The 16,429-nt window shown below is 47.3% G+C and overlaps 1 protein-coding gene across 1 annotated transcript; it reads right to left on the bottom strand.

Annotated features, from left to right (window-relative positions):
- Positions 1-8,839: 8,839 nt before the first annotated feature.
- On the bottom strand, positions 8,840-16,207 carry LOC114583133 (vomeronasal type-2 receptor 26-like). The gene is made up of 3 exons (XM_077917179.1): positions 14,064-16,207; positions 12,025-12,151; positions 8,840-9,747 (listed from the first exon to the last, which is right to left on the bottom strand). Exons 1-3 carry the CDS (start codon positions 14,211-14,213, stop codon positions 8,846-8,848), a joined length of 1,179 nt encoding a protein of 392 aa, XP_077773305.1. The 5' UTR covers positions 14,214-16,207; the 3' UTR covers positions 8,840-8,845.
- Between the last annotated feature and the right edge of the window lie 222 nt (positions 16,208-16,429).

Below are 16,429 nucleotides of genomic sequence, written 5' to 3'. Positions count from 1 at the left end.
GTGTTTTTGCACGAAAAGGATCCCAGGCACATCAGTTCCCGGCGTCGATCCCTGCCTTGGAAACCTTGGAGAGCTCCTGCCCTCCAAGTGCAGACCCGCCGCTGTCAACTTTTTCCACATTGAACCCAAACACATTGCACTTGGGGGACCAGCTTCTTAAATCTTTGGCCATATAGTTTGCACGGTTGCACTTGGCACTGCGACCCAATTTGGATCAATTGGAAGACCAGTGGGTGTAGCAGCAGCCTGGCAAGAATAGGCTCTTGTCCTCATTCCACTTTTTCAATCCACCCTTCCCCCTCTGGGGTAGCTTTACTTGCTCTAGAACAGTGGTTCCCAACCTTTTTTTTGGGCCATGCCCCACCTAAACATCTCTAAAATCCTGCCCCCCCCCCCATGACGTATAATTCTTATTATTCAAAAAGTGAATAAGTAAAAAGTGACCTTTCCCCATCTGGCATGGTGGTGTGCCTCGAGATTTTTTTCATGAAACAAGTGTGCCTTTGCCCAAAAAAGGTTGGGAAACACTGGTCTAAACCACTGAGCCTCTTGGTCTTGCTGATCAGAAGGTCTGCAGTTTGAGGCCCCGTGACGGGGTGATCTCCAGTTGCTTTGTCCCAGGTTCTGCCAACCTAGCAGTTCAAAAGCATGCCAGTGCAAGTAGATAAATAGGTACCACTGCAATGGGAAGGTAACAGCGTTTCCGTTTGCCAGAAGCAGTTTAGCCGTGCTGGCTACAAGACCCGGAAAGGTGTCTGTGGACAAATGCTGGCTCCCTCGATCTGAAGCAAGATAAGCGTCGCAACCCCACAGTTGCCTTGGACAGGACTTAACCTTCGAGGGGTCCTTCACTTTTTTTACCTTTACTTGCCAACCATAAAAATTTGCATAAATTGAAAAGCAAACATCAATAACAGTTGGTGGCTGTTGACTCTTAAGAAGGTTGATTAATTTGAGTTATATTCTACGTGGGTCAGCATGTTTGGGCAGGGGTAGATAGATGGAAAGAAACAAGGGACCCATCCAGACTGGTGTTTTATTGTGGGGTTATTCTGCAGCATGTTCTTGACACAACAATAGTGCATTATTTGTATACTTATTCTTATTAAAACCATCAGGTAACTTTTTGGCTAGGACAGCCAGAATGAAATTCACAACAGACAGAAAACACATATAACCCAAGACACAATTAAACACGGTAGCTGAACCCTCATTGCATTCAAATATGAATTAACCATTCAGTGACTGCATGTCTGTATCTGGGAATGGAAGGGAAGTACTTAACTAAAGAGTACAGATGCCACCTTAACAAGGTCCATACACAAGGTCCAGGTAAGGGAGTCTGCTAAACTACTCCTGAGGAGGCCACCAGGCACCCCTTGCTTCTTTATGGGTTTCTCCTCCCTTCCCTGGCTCAGTGTTTCCAAGGATCCTGTCTTCCTACTCCCAATTCAGGTTTGACAGCAGCAGCAACTCCAGTCCCCTCCCCCTTGACATAGGCAGATAGGCAGAGCCGTAACTCGGTGATCTTGCGCACCTGGCAGAACTGTCCAGATTGCGCCCCCTAACCATGGACAAATTAGCTCTTCTTTCCACCTTTCTTCCAACCCCAACCCCTCCACCCATTCAATTCACCCTCTATTTAACACCATTTCTTATGAGGCAATAATCAATATTTATATATATTTTTAAGTCAACTATGTGCCCCCCCATCGCCTATGCACCATGGTGGTGGCCCACCTTGCCACCCCCTAGCTATGGCCCTGCAGATAGGCAGGTAGTTTCCTTCCTCCACCTCTTCTCTTCCTCCTCCTCCTTGTCCTGCCTGCCCTTTCCCTTCCCTTCCTACTGCTGGAATTCCTGGGAAATCACCACAGACCAGCAGCCAATTGCTTACATACAGGCACTGGTCCATGAACCACCATTTTCAGTAGCGTTTTTCCAACAGAGAGAAAATAACAATAATATTATTGCCTTCAGTCCCTATTTTATATTTATTCATGGAAATTTCAGTCAATAATTCTGTTTGGCTGATGAATATTGTCAGGGGTTCAGGAGCAGAGGGACAGGAGAGGGAGGAAGTAGAGACCGAGGGAGAGGAATCTGAGGGAGAAGTCAGCGAGGGTAGCCATCCGAGGTCTCTAAGTCTCTCCAGTGAATCAGAGGATTCACAGAAAGGGGCCCCAGTGGTCAGAGCCAGGGGGTTGCCAGAGGGAACACCCCAGGAAGGAGGGGCCAGAGGGGATTTAGAGAGCAGCAGCTGGAAATCGGGACCAACTTTCCCACCGGAGAGCAGTAAGGGGGAGGAGTCCCAAACATCGGCAGCAGGCAGCCTTCCGTCAGCGGAAGGACATGAGTCAGGGTTAGCCACGCCTGCATCAGAGAGCGAGGTAACGGTCAAAAGGAAGGTCAGGGGCAGCGCGCGCGCGCCAAGTTCAAATGTACAGGAGGGGGGCGCAATGGGCAGTCCGGAGAGAGAGCCGGGTCCCAAAGCCCGCCGGAGAGAAGGGGAGGAGTCCGAAGGGTCCGCTTCCGAGGCATCCCGGAAAGAAGGCACCCAGGGGGGTAGTAGGACCCAGAGGAGGAAGGAGAAACGTAGAAGGTGGAGTAAGGCTAGAGTCTTAAGCTGGTGTACAGGGGGCGGAGACTCAGACGAGGCTTCGCTGGTCTAGGGTTTAGACGTAGAGACGCACGCTAGTGTTTGGAAATGGAAACTAAATGCCAATAAAGACTTCTGTACCGTTCTAATGGCTAGCGTTGGTCTTCTGTGAGCTGAGACCGGGAGGCAGTCTCTGACAGTAAGCCTCGTCTCCAGTTATCATCGGTTTTCTTCGCCTCAAGCATCGCTAAGGAAGCGAGGCAGGGAGGGTGGAAGACTGGTGCCTTGCGAGCTCACAAGAGTCAGGCAAGATGACTACAGAACAGAAAATAGCTTCCCTGCAAGAAGCGGTGACGCTACTCAACGCTGAAATAATCGCATCCAGGAAGAGAGAGGAAGAAGCGGCAGCTGCATGCAGAGATCTTCAAGCCAGGTTGGAAGGGCTTGTAAAGCAGGGGATCCCAGCACCCAGGTCAGAGGGGATCGGTTTGGGGAAGAGAGGAGGCAGCATTGTATCTCATTTTGATGGGAATTTGCAGCAGTACCCCAATTTCAGAGCAGATGTGCTGTTTGCGCTGCAGCTGCTGGAAAGAGACTTTAGAGATGAGCGGGAAAAAGTGGGGTTTATTTTGTCTCATTTGCATGGGGACGCGAAATCATGGCTGCGCAACCTGTGGAGAGATAAGGATCCAGCGCTCCAAAGCGCAGATGCGTTCATTAAGGCGATGGACTCCTGTTTCTTATCCAAAATAGACCTGGACATTGCCCGGAGGGACATATTTGGGCTAAGACAAGGGAAAGCCAGCGTAAGGCAGTATCATTCCCGGTTTTCTGCATTGGTCAACGCGCTGAATTGGGATAAGGATTCTCCGCCGGTTAGAGACCTTTTTTGGGAGGGTCTGAATGCACAGATCAAGGATGAGATGGCAAGGGGAGAGAGACCCACCACCACTCAGCAAGTGGTTGAAAGAGCGTTGTCTATTGGGGTGAGGCAGGAAGAACGTCCGTGGAGCAAAGAAGAAGGGCGTTGGGGACGTTCACCAGCGAGAGTGCCCTCCCTCTTGCCCAGAGAGGCAGCGCGTGCGCAGTCCACGCCTCCACAGGGAGGGGGCGAGGAGCAGATGGAGATTGGCGGTGCTAGGGCTCACTCAGCTACCAGAGCCTTAACGCCGGGAGCAGTAAAATCGAAGCTGCCTAGAAGGAACAGGAAGTGTTATATATGTGAGAGTGCAGAGCACATGGCGAAAGAGTGTCCCCAGAGGAGTTTCAAGCACACTGCAGCTTCAGTGACAGTATTGGAAACAACTCAGCAGAGAGCACCACAGCAGGGAAACGACCAGGTCTGGCTGGAAGAGGAGGCACTGGGGCCCAGCCAGACGAGTCAGTGAGGAAGTCCCCAGAGATTTTGCAGCCCACAGACCCCCTCCCGCCCAAGCCAGTGGTGCAGCTAACCGCATCGCTTCAGCTGCCCAATGGACTCACCTTAGAAGTGCCTATTACAATTGACTCTGGCAGTAACGCAGACTTTATAGGATTGGAGTTCATTCAACAACACAACGTAGCATTACTGCCAGCCACACTGCCCCTGAAGGTTGTCACGGTGGATGGCAGGGAACTGCTAGGGGGGCAGGTGGTGCAGCAGACGCCGCCTATGGTGATGCAAATTGGGAATCACCGGGAAGTTATCAGTTTCAATGTCACCCAGCTGTCCGACACGCCTATAGTATTAGGCATGAGATGGCTGCACAGGCACAGCCCAGCATTGGCGTGGTACCAGCGCCACCTGACTTTTGGCTCCTCCTACTGTGCAGAACACTGCATTATACCCAGCCCGGAAGGGGAAGAGGAGGACCCGCAGTTGCAGTTGGGCACGCTGCAAGCAGTACCCCACAAGTATGCGGAGTTTTTGGAGGTATTCTGCGAGAAGGAGGCGGACAAGCTACCCCCTCACAGACCCTATGATTGCAAGATTGACCTCCTGCCGGGGGCGACGCTGCCAACTGGGAAACTGTACTCCATGTCTGAGGATGAACTGCAAGAACTCAGGGAGTTCATAGATCACAATTTGAAGCGTGGGTTCATCCGGGAGTCGAAAGCGGTGGGAGGCAGTCCCGTATTCTTTGTGAAGAAGCGGGATACGCCCCAACGGAGGCTGGTGGTGGACTTCAGAATCTTGAATTCGAAAACCAAGCCCTCAGCTTTCCCCATGCCCAAGATAGACGACCTGCTCGCGACGGTGCGGAAAGGACGCGTTTTCACCAAGCTGGATCTACGTGGCGCGTACAACCTGATTCGCATGCGAGACGGAGACGAGTGGAAGACGGCCATGTTCACGCCACTGGGCACCTACGAATACAGAGTTATGCCCTTCGGATTACAAAATGGCTCTCACACTTTCCAAGCCTTTATGCATCACGTGCTGGCGGGGCTCCTTTACAAGAAGTGCGTATGCTTCCTGGACGACATCCTGATTTTTTCAGAATCGCGAGAGGCGCACGAGAGGGATGTCAGGGAAGTTCTGCAGAGACTGAAGGAGCACAGGCTGTACGCCAAACTGGAGAAGTGCCAGTTCGACGTGACGGAGGTGGATTTCCTGGGCTACAAGTTGTCGGACAAGGGGCTCGCCATGGACAGCGCCAAGGTTCGCGCAGTTTTGGACTGGAAGAGCCCACGCAATCGGAAGGAAGTCCAGCGGTTTGTCGGCTTTGCCAACTTTTACCGCAAGTTCATCAAGGGATTTGCCATGCAGACAGCGGCCATCACCGACACGCTCAGCTCCAAGAAGAAGAAATTCATCTGGACGGAGCAAGCGGAGCAGTCCTTTCAGAAACTCAAGCGTCTCTTCGCGTCCGAAGAGCAGCTGCTGCATGTGAATCCCAGCAGACCCATGAGGGTGGAGACGGACGCCTCAGACAGAGCCGTGGGAGCTGTCCTGTTGCAACAAGACCAGCAGGGGGACTGGAGGCCGTGCGCCTTCTACTCGAGGAAGCTCAGCAAGTCGGAGCAGAATTACACTATCTGGGACAGGGAGTTGCTAGCCATACATGCAGCATTCAAGGCATGGAGGCACTTCCTCATCGGAGCCAGACATACAGTGCAGGTCCACACGGACCACAAGAATCTGGAGTACTGGCGCACGGCTAGGTTCCTCAACCAGAGACACATTAGATGGGCAGAGTTCTTCGCGGACTTCGACTTCAAGATAGAGTACATCCCAGGCGACAACAACGTGATGGCGGATGCATTGTCCAGAAAGCCGCAATACCTGGAGGAGGCGGCACCGTCGGCGGCCAAGCACATTTTCGCACCGGAAGCGTGGGCATGCGCGTCGGCAACCGTGGACCTGGACGCCGTACGTCGCGCGCTGCGGGAAGACCCCTTCGCACGGGCCAAGATGGAGGAGGTGCACAGGGGCACAGCGAGGGCTGACGAGTTCCAGATTCGCGATGGGTTGCTCCTCCACAAGGGAGCACTCTACGTGCCGGGAGATGACCTCCGCGCAAGGGTCCTGCAGCAGCTACACGACGCTCCCACCGCAGGGCACTTTGGCAAAGAAAAGACTGTCGAACTCGTAGCCAGAGACTTTTGGTGGCCCAAGATGCGGGGGGAAGTAGCGGATTACGTCTCGAGATGTGACACCTGCCAAAGGGCCAAGTCAGTTCACAGACCGCCGGCGGGATTGCTGGAACCGCTGCAGACACCGTCTGAACCGTGGGAGAGGGTGGCCCTGGACTTCGTCACGGATCTGCCCAGCTCGAGGGGAAAGACAGCAGTGCTAGTGGTGGTGGACATGTTTACTAAGATGGCACACTTCATTCCGTGTGCGAAGGTAGCCACGGCAGAGCAGACCGCCAAACTGTTCATAGACCACGTGTTCAAGGTCCACGGTCTGCCACGGTCTATTCTTTCCGACCGGGGGCGACAGTTCATCTCGAACTTCTGGCAGAAGCTGATGGGCATTCTGAACGTCAAAGTCAATTTGGCGTCGGCGAGACACCCGCAGACCAACGGACAAGCGGAGAGGGTCAACGCCGTCATGCAGCAGTACCTAAGATGCTACGCCAACCAGCAGCCCACGACATGGGTGGACTACCTGCCGCTCGCCGAGTTCGCTTACAACAATACGAAGCACGTGTCGACGGGGGTGACGCCGTTCTTCGCCAACAACGGGAGGCATCCCAGAACCTTCCCGGGTTTAGAGAGAGTGGGGGAGGGGGAGCCACAGGCAGCGGAAGCCTTAGCGTCAGAGTTGCAGGAAGTCCACGAACAGCTCAGGAGGCAGTTAGAACTAGCTAAGCACGCATACAAGGTGCAGGCCGACAGACACAGAAGAGTTGGGGAAGACATACAGGTGGGTGACTGGGTCTGGCTAGCAGCGCAAGCAGTGCCGACCAGATCATTAGCTAAGAAGAAGCTAGGACATAAGCAGCTAGGACCTTACCAAGTCCAGGCGCAGGTCAATCCAGTGGCCTTCCGGTTGGCTCTTCCGGAGGGTTCCAGAATGCATCCGGTGTTCCATAGATCGGTGCTCACGCCCTACAAAGCACCTCATAGGTTTCAGGAGCCAGACACCGCACCAGACCAGAGCAGTGAAGGGCCCAGAGTGAGGGGGCCGCCTAGGAAGGGACACATCAATGAGGTCACAGAGATTTTGGACTCCAGATGGGGGGAAGAGGGAGTAGAATATTTCCTAGCCAGAGAGGGTACCCCGGCCAGTGCCAACAGCTGGGTACCGGACTATGCCTTAGAGGAACCGCTGCTCAAAGAGGAGTTTCATGCCCTCTTCCCGCACAGGCCCATGCCAGCAGAGTATTTCGATGACTGGCTTTTCACACCCACTCTTTCAGCCAGCACATTCCTGGGGTTCGACTCGGACGAGGAACAGGCACCAGTCCCCAGCTCTCAGGTGGGTTCGCCACCGGGGTCTGCCTCAGACCACTCGTATTGGTGGGACGATCAACCAGAGGAGCAGTGGCGCAGGAAGTGGCTGAGGGGTCCTTGGAGGGGACCACCCGAAGAGGGGGAGAGGGGCGAGACGGACATGGACGTGTTGGGGGACAACGTGGGGTTCGAGCATGAAGACAGAGAGATGGAAGCAGAGGAGAGCGACGTTGACGAGTACATGGGGGATGAACTGTATCCGGCAAGCACCCCCGCGACGACGGAGCACCCAGTACCCGCACCGGAAGGAGGGGAGGGGGGAAGGGGGGGCTTCGAGGGGGGGATGGATGTCAGGGGTTCAGGAGCAGAGGGACAGGAGAGGGAGGAAGTAGAGACCGAGGGAGAGGAATCTGAGGGAGAAGTCAGCGAGGGTAGCCATCCGAGGTCTCTAAGTCTCTCCAGTGAATCAGAGGATTCACAGAAAGGGGCCCCAGTGGTCAGAGCCAGGGGGTTGCCAGAGGGAACACCCCAGGAAGGAGGGGCCAGAGGGGATTTAGAGAGCAGCAGCTGGAAATCGGGACCAACTTTCCCACCGGAGAGCAGTAAGGGGGAGGAGTCCCAAACATCGGCAGCAGGCAGCCTTCCGTCAGCGGAAGGACATGAGTCAGGGTTAGCCACGCCTGCATCAGAGAGTGAGGTAACGGTCAAAAGGAAGGTCAGGGGCAGCGCGCGCGCGCCAAGTTCAAATGTACAGGAGGGGGGCGCAATGGGCAGTCCGGAGAGAGAGCCGGGTCCCAAAGCCCGCCGGAGAGAAGGGGAGGAGTCCGAAGGGTCCGCTTCCGAGGCATCCCGGAAAGAAGGCACCCAGGGGGGTAGTAGGACCCAGAGGAGGAAGGAGAAACGTAGAAGGTGGAGTAAGGCTAGAGTCTTAAGCTGGTGTACAGGGGGCGGAGACTCAGACGAGGCTTCGCTGGTCTAGGGTTTAGACGTAGAGACGCACGCTAGTGTTTGGAAATGGAAACTAAATGCCAATAAAGACTTCTGTACCGTTCTAATGGCTAGCGTTGGTCTTCTGTGAGCTGAGACCGGGAGGCAGTCTCTGACAAATATGAAGAGAATAAATATGCAACTTCACTTTGTGGATCTTGACTTGAAAATAATTTCACTAAAATGTCAAAGAAAAGGTCCATTAAGATTGTTGAGATTAATTTTCAGGTCAAGAAAGCTTTAGAAAGGATGTTTCTCGGTATATTTAACCTCTGTGAAGTACTGTATGTGTCGGTCATTATACTATTCATTCTACCATTCAGATAGCATACTTGAAAGGGGGGTGGTGGAGGGAAGTGCTATCTGTTCTCATATAACTTAGTCTTTTCCTGATTTTAGTTGCTCCCTGTTATTCAAGTCAGCCCTGAACAAAAGAACATAGCATTTAGGGGAAAAGATGCAAAGCAGTAACCCAGCACTGGAGGATAAGATAGAGAAGATCTCCACAGCCACCATGTATTTTCCTTTGGTGCTCAGGTAGGCAGGAACAAAGGACAACCAAACACTGCAGAACACCATCATGCTGAAAGTGATGAACTTAGCTTCATTGAAAGTGTCTGGCAACCTCCTAGCAAGGTATGCCACCGTGAAGCTGACAAGGGCCAGGAAGCACATATAGCCCAAGACACTATAAAACATGACAGTTGAGCCTTCGTTACACTCTGCTATAATTTCCCCATTGACGGAGTACATGTCTGTATCTGCGTATGGGGGAGAAATACTCAACCAAAGGGTACAAATTCCTGCTTGAATAAAGGAGCCTGAAAACATGATAGAGTTTGTCAGCTTTTTCCCCATCCATTTTCTCATTCTGGATCCTGGTCTAGTAGCCATAAATGCCAGGACTACAGTGATGGTTTTAGCTAACAAGCTGGAAAGAGCAAGAGAAAATATGATGCCAAAAGTTGTTTGTCGGAGTAAGCAAATTAGCTGCCCAGGTTTTCCAATAAAAAGCAAGCAGCAGAGGAAACACAGTAGGAGGGATACGAGAAGAATGTAGGTGACACTTCGGTTGTTGGCTTTGACGATGGGTGTGTTCTGGTGCTTCACAAATATTATTATCACCAAAGCTGTGATCAGAGCAAGAGCAAGAGCAGACAAAGCTAAAGTCATTCCTAAAGGTTCCTCGTATGAAAGGTAGGTTATGACTTTGGGAATGCATTGGTTCTGGTGGAAGTTTGAGTATTGATCTTCTGGACATTCGGTGCAGGCATCCATATCTAGAATAAAATTTTTAAAAATTGGATACTTTTATAGTCATTGTTGGAGCTGCATTAAATCCCTCCTCATTTCCAAGTTCATTAACCAAGGGTTGTCATTCATCTGCAAACTCCTCACATGCGAAGACTATCCATCTTTCCTTTTAAGCAAAGAACAGTTCCATCAGATGTGAGATATCAGCAAAAAAGGTGTTTTGAGGTATATGGCACATTATTCCACAGATCCTAGTCCAGAACTGGGGGGGAAGCTATGCCAGCCCTAGAAGAACTAGCAGACAGCATAAAACTAATTTAAAAAGCCACAGCCACCTTCCATCCTAATGAGCATGATGTTATAACACTGGTCTTAAAGATCTACGTTGGCTCCCAGTACATTTCTGAGCACAATTCAGGCCCTGTATATAGGAATATGTATATATTCAGGCCCTCTTCATCCCAGACAATAATGTCCAGCTCTGAGGGCCTTCTGGTTAGTCACGGAGCTTCATGCTCCAGCACCAGGGAGCGGAGAGCAGGTGGGGGCGGGGCTGGTGCACATCCTGGGGCGGGGTATGCTGCATGCAGGGGCGTGGCACCCAGCACGGGTGGGTGGCAGCTGCGATGGCACTTACTGGGATCGCGCTGCCGGGGGATGTGCATTCCACCCGCACTCCTCTTCCTCTGCCAGTGCTTCTGGTGGCTCCCTCACTGCTAGTAATGAAGTTATAGGGAACCAGGCAGAGGGCTTTCTTGGTGGTGGCACCTGCCTTGTGGAATGTCATCTCATCAGATGTCAAACAGTTAAACAACTACACAACTTTTCAAAGACATCTGTTGGAAGCCACCCAGAGTGGCTGGGGCAAACCAGTCAGATGGACAGGGTATAAGTAATAAAAAAATCAAAAAATCATTCTATTGATTCACATGTTTTACTTATTTGAAGAAATAAATTGAGATGAATAGGTTCTCAGATCATGTAATTTCAGTTTCTCAATATACATATCTTTTTTTGTTTTTGTTTTGCTTTATATCTATTTTTCTATGGTGGGGTTAATAAAAATGGAATAAGTAATGCTTATTGAATTTTTCTGTTATATATATCATTGGAAAATTATAATGAAGATGATTTTTTGAAAATTCAGCTTCCCCTTGATGTGATGTGTCTCACAATAAAGTTCTGTAGTGAAATATAGAATAAGAGATGTTACTTCCAATACAAATAGTTAGCAAAAGATATACAGTGGTGTCTCGCAAGACGAAAAGAATCCGTTCCACGATTCTCTTCGTCTAGCGGTTTTTTCGTCTTGCGAAGCAACCCCATTAGCGGCTAAACGGATTAGCGCTATTAGCGATTTAGCGGCTTAGCGGCTTAGCGGCTATTAAAGGCTTAGCAGCTAAGCTGTCAAAAGGCTACTAACGGCTTAGCGGCTTTGAAAAAGGGGGGGGAAGCGGGGGGGGGGGAAATGGCGAGACTCGCAAGATGTTTTCGTCTTTCGAAGCAAGCCCATAGGGAAATTCGTCTTGCGAAGCGCATCGCAAACGGAAAACCCTTTCGTCTAGCGGGTTTTATGTCTTGCGAGGCATTCGTCTTGCGGGGCACCACTGTATAATAAAACCCATTTGGTGTCCTTCTAAGGCCCTTGCTGATGTCAGAACATGAAAGTCTAAATAGTAACTTGTTTTACTACATGTCTCAAATTTGGACTGGGCTACTTCTGAAAAGGAATTGTTTACATTGTTGGTGGAAAGTGTACTGCATATGGAATATTTTCAGCATTCAAACAAGATGATGCACATGTTAAGCATGATTATTTCCCCCCTTTAAAGCCATATGGTGGGTTTCAATGTAGCACTCTGTGGACCAAGCACATGGTGAATGAGGTCCACGCATGCACTGGCACTTCCCCCCTTGTCCTCCCCCTGTTCTCCATGAACTCCATAATTATTCCCTGGAGCCTTGTGGGAAACCCAGAATGGGTTTAGGTGCTGCAGGGGGGAAACAGCAGGGAGGTTCCATTGCATGCGCAGGCCTTGTTCTGCACGCACAATAAATTAGCTAAATACCAAATATAGTCACGTCAGTCTTGCTGGATAATTGTGGAATTCATTCTGCACTTACTAATATTCAATTTATTACTCACCCTTTACCAACAGATCCCAACAGATGCAACATTTTAAAACTGTACATTAAAAACAGTTATGATACTGTTAGAATAATTAGTAGTACAGGAATGTACTGGAAACACCTACCTTAAGTTTCAAAGGCACATTGACCTCTGTGACAACCATATCTCCTACCTGTCTGGTTAGAAATCTTCCCTTCTGGACAAGGAACACATTCATAACAGCAAAAAGGCTCCCCTTCCTTCTTTTTCCTACTGTATCCAGGACGGCACTTGTCATTACACAGAGAAGTGGGAAGAATCTATAAATAAATGTCCAATTTTATCATTTTCATTACAATTCGCATTTCATTGAATATCACCACACATTGAATAATAGACTTATCTTTCCCCCTTCCATGGTTCCATTTATTTATCAATTAAGACTACATATTCTAATTCCCCTTTTATTCAATTTTCCCCCCACTATAATTTTAAGAATTTAAACTGCTACATTTAGATTAATTCTGCTAACACTTTATCTTGCTTTGCATAATTCTTGAGGGATTCTGCAAACATTTTCCAATTTTCTTAAACACGCCATCTTGCTGATTTCTTATTCTGTTGGTTAAATTTGCCAATACTGCATATTCCAATAATTGTATCTGCCACTCCTCCTTTGTTGGGTTCATTCTCTCTTTCTATTTCTGAGCATATACCCCAGACTGCTGTAATTGCTTAAAGAAATTCTGCAGTCCTGCGAGGACTTCTGTTCCTAATATACCTTGTAAGAAGGTTTCTGGTCTTTTTATAACATTTTTTGATTTCATTATATATCACCTCCCAGAATTCCTGCGGAATTCTACATGTCCACCACATATGATAAAAAGTACCCTCCCTTTCTTGACACTTGCAACAGGTACTTAATTCTGATTTATACATTTTCGCTAATTTACTCGGCATAAAATACAGCCTATATATAATCTTCATGAAGTTTTCTTTCAACGTATCACAATCTGTAAATTTTAAATCCTTACTCAACAATTTTTCCAACACACTTAATTCTATACTATGTCCTATATCTCTTTTCCAGTGTATCATGGCTGACCCATGCCAGTCTGGTTTCATGCCTGGTTATGAGGAGAAGGACAGGGGACATGTCAATGGCTTTTGATGCCATTGGCCATGGTATCCTTGTGAGTTGACGTAATGGACTCTACTTCTCTGTAACATCTGAAACAAGGGGGGCTGTAGAACCCGGTGTCTATGTGGGGAATCCCTTGAGGCTGGTCAAGAGGCTGAAGCTGATGCAAATTGCTTGACTGCTTACTGGGACACAGTATTGGCAACCAGTCACACCACTACTGAGAGAATGGCGCTGGCTACCAATTTGCTGCTGGCCCATGATTAAGGTGCTGGTCTTCATCTGATGCCTAGAGATGACTTTGAAGGGTTTGTGAAAGTGATCAAATGATTAGCACTCCTGAAACTGATTCTGAAATAGACATAGACTTGAATTCCCTAGTAGGACAATACAATGCTGTGATATTGGTGGTTCTAATTCCATTGGGGCATGGGGAGATTTGATGGGGAATGATATCCCCATATATTTTCCTGCTCGTATTTTATAAAATTACTACCTGAAGACTGTGAGTAAGCAGCATACTCCAGGGCCATCTTAGTTTTAATGTTCCATTTTTTGAATCCCCCTTCCTAAGTAGTTCTGCTGCCAACCATTTACTCTTTTGCTGGCAGTTGAAAACACTCTTCTTTCAGAAGGCCAGCTGCTATTCATTTATTCTTTGCCTTTTTTATTTTCTGTGTACAATTAATTTATTAATTCTTGTTTTATTTCTGTATTATGAATGTTGCATTTGATTGATTTGCTGATGTTTTATCTGTGACCATCCCTGGGATCATGGGAGGAAGGATGGGAAATCAATGGAAATACTATACACCTGAAATTAGGGCTATGAACCAACTTCTTATGCTTACTGTGAATATATGTACAGATTAGCCTTACATTACAAGCATTTCCTGAGTCTCCAGTGACCCTCTTTAAATGAAACCAACCCAGGGTATATGTTGGAGGTCTTGAAACCTTTTGCTGATTGCAGAATGGGGTGCACTAATTGGAGTGTATGTAACAATATTGAAAAAAAGTCGTCAGGCACATTTGAAAAATCCATTTCCAGTTATTTGGAAGAAAAAGATTTAAAAGTCTTCCTAGCTCACCTGGTTAAATGTTCTATGCCACACAATGCGTTCATCCTGAATGGTTAATTCCTTGCCTGGAGGAGCTTGAAGATCCAGCCTTCCAATTTTGACTCTACCAAAAGATTGATTTGGAAACATTACCCAGTTGGTCACATCAAATCCTGCCATTATCTCTCCATGTTCGTTAAGCTGTATTGTCTCTCCAGCACTGTTGTTGAATGTGAGATTTCTTAGAAAGGGATGGAGCTACATTCAAAAAATATAGAAAGGGGTAAAATGCCAGTCCAGACATTTTATTTAGTTTCACCTTTAAAAAATCATTCTAAAGTTAATATGTAAAATACTACATAATATTGGTAGTTTTGTTTAAAAACAGTGACCATACCCACTGCAGATCATCAGCATAGCATAAGAAATTTGGTCTTTGAGGAACAGCCTGTCACACCTGAGTAATAGTTATTTTTCAGGTAGGCAGCCTGGTCTCTGGCAGCTAACTTATTAGGAGTCATCTCTTCTGCATACTTGGAGGTGGCTGATCCTCCACCTGATTCAGTAAAAGTGTCAAAAACCTGTTAATCCCTCTTAGGATCCATCACACAAAACTGGACATCAATAGGTTCAGAAGTATCCAAATGTATCAATGAAGACAAAGGAATATTTTTTCAAGTGCAGGCAAAAACTCAACATGATGAGGATGCTTTCTAATAAAAGATGAAAAAGTAAAAAAAATCCCCCTGTTTCTTTCTTAAAATAAGTGTTCCTGGTATATTAGCCAGCAGTGAGAATGTTATCAGCAGCCCTGGAAAATGCAGAATTGTATACTCAACCTATACATAGGGTCTATCAGGGACGTCAGTAGGGGAAGACAACCAGACCAATATTTGCTCATTTACAAGGTATGACATAAAAGTGGATGAATTATTAGTGAAAGTGCTATGTATAACATAGCAAACAGGGAAGCCAGCAATTCTGACCAAGCTATTTGATAGGAAAGAAAAAGCCTTAAATGTAAGATCTGTTTATGTACATGAGAGATATATTTTTTTACACAGCTGTGGAATAATATGGTATTCTAGGCCAGCCAAGAGCAGAAAATACTGTGCTGTGGGTTAAATTACCTCCCATGGGTGCAGATTCTGCAAATCCACTCTAGCCACCTGTGATTTTTGTTTGAATCTAGATTGATAAATAGCATGTAGAGCATGTGCCACTGCGTGAGGAACATTGTACACAGCATAGCTGCTGCCAGTCATGCTCATTTCAAAGATCTGTAATGGAAGACTCTCCAATTTCTCTTCCTCAGTGCAACGTTTCTTAGGCTCTTCACCCACATTATTATTTTTCAATGAGCACTTGAAGGTCTTTTCCCAGAAATCCTTGATCAAATCATTTTGTTTTTTCTCAAAAGGATTCAGACTCTGAAGAAATGTCCTGAATCCCAGGGGTTCATTTGAATGTAGAGATATAGATAATGCACCCTGTAAATGGTGCATATTCCACCTCCTTTCATTGGTGGTTTTGAAATCCCAATGACTTGTCACAAGCCATACTTTACCTATAGGAAGTTGTGCCATATGAAGATACCCAATCAAAATGTCCATCACTATGGAACTACCATAGACCACAAAAACATTGGCTTTGCTTGTCATGACAATTGAAATTTTATTAAATTCACTAAGGAGCAAATCCGTCATTCCTTCAGCATAAGCCAATGGCCATATTCTACGTATAAAATCAACACAGATGTAATTCAGGGTAAGCTGTGGAACTAATGCTTCCAAAAAAATTTCTCCAGTAATGTATTTCATTGTAAAGAGACCAATCCATGTCCATTTGAAATGCAAAAGTAACTTAAGCAACCCATTGTACTCATGGACATCATTAGGGACCATCTGGTACAGGGAATGGTACTGTCTTCTTTCAGTCACCCTTGAGTCAAGACAGGCATAGGTGAACTAAAAGCAAACACATATATGATATGAATAGCACAGAAATTGTGTGGATTAATGGTATGCATTGCTAATATGGATTATTTTTGTCCACAGCTACTACTTTGGTTTAAATGAATGTTTCATTTACTAGGGGAAAATAATGATAGCATCTTCAGATGAAGGGCAGTATACAAATTTAATTACTACTACTGCCACTACTACTACTACTACTACTACTACTACTACTACCAACAACAGCAGCAGCAGCAGCAGCAGCAGCAGCAGCAGCAGATGCATAGCAGGATATATTTAGATGACTTTCTCATTAGAAGCAATGGGTTAGATGCATTCTTAAACTAATTTCACTTAGTTCACATCAATGGATATTTCAAGCCAAGGCAATCTTGATGCATTTAATTTGAAATAATCTAAATAAACATAATTTAGGGTGTA

This window comes from Podarcis muralis, chromosome 13 (assembly GCF_964188315.1).
Source record: "Podarcis muralis chromosome 13, rPodMur119.hap1.1, whole genome shotgun sequence".
Classification (NCBI taxonomy): Eukaryota; Metazoa; Chordata; class Lepidosauria; order Squamata; family Lacertidae; genus Podarcis; species Podarcis muralis.
The sequence above is the reverse complement of the archived record's forward strand: the minus strand, read 5'-3'. Positions and strand labels throughout refer to the sequence as shown.

Coding starts and splice junctions, on each gene's coding strand:
- LOC114583133 (XM_077917179.1), bottom strand. CDS start 14,213: ATGGCAGGATTTGATGTGACCAACTGGGTAATGTTTCCAAATCAATCT. Junction 12,152..14,063: donor GGCATAGAACATTTAACCAG/GTGAGCTAGGAA, acceptor ATTTATTTATAG/ATTCTTCCCACTTCTCTGTG. Junction 9,748..12,024: donor GAAGATTTCTAACCAGACAG/GTAGGAGATATG, acceptor ATTTTATTCTAG/ATATGGATGCCTGCACCGAA.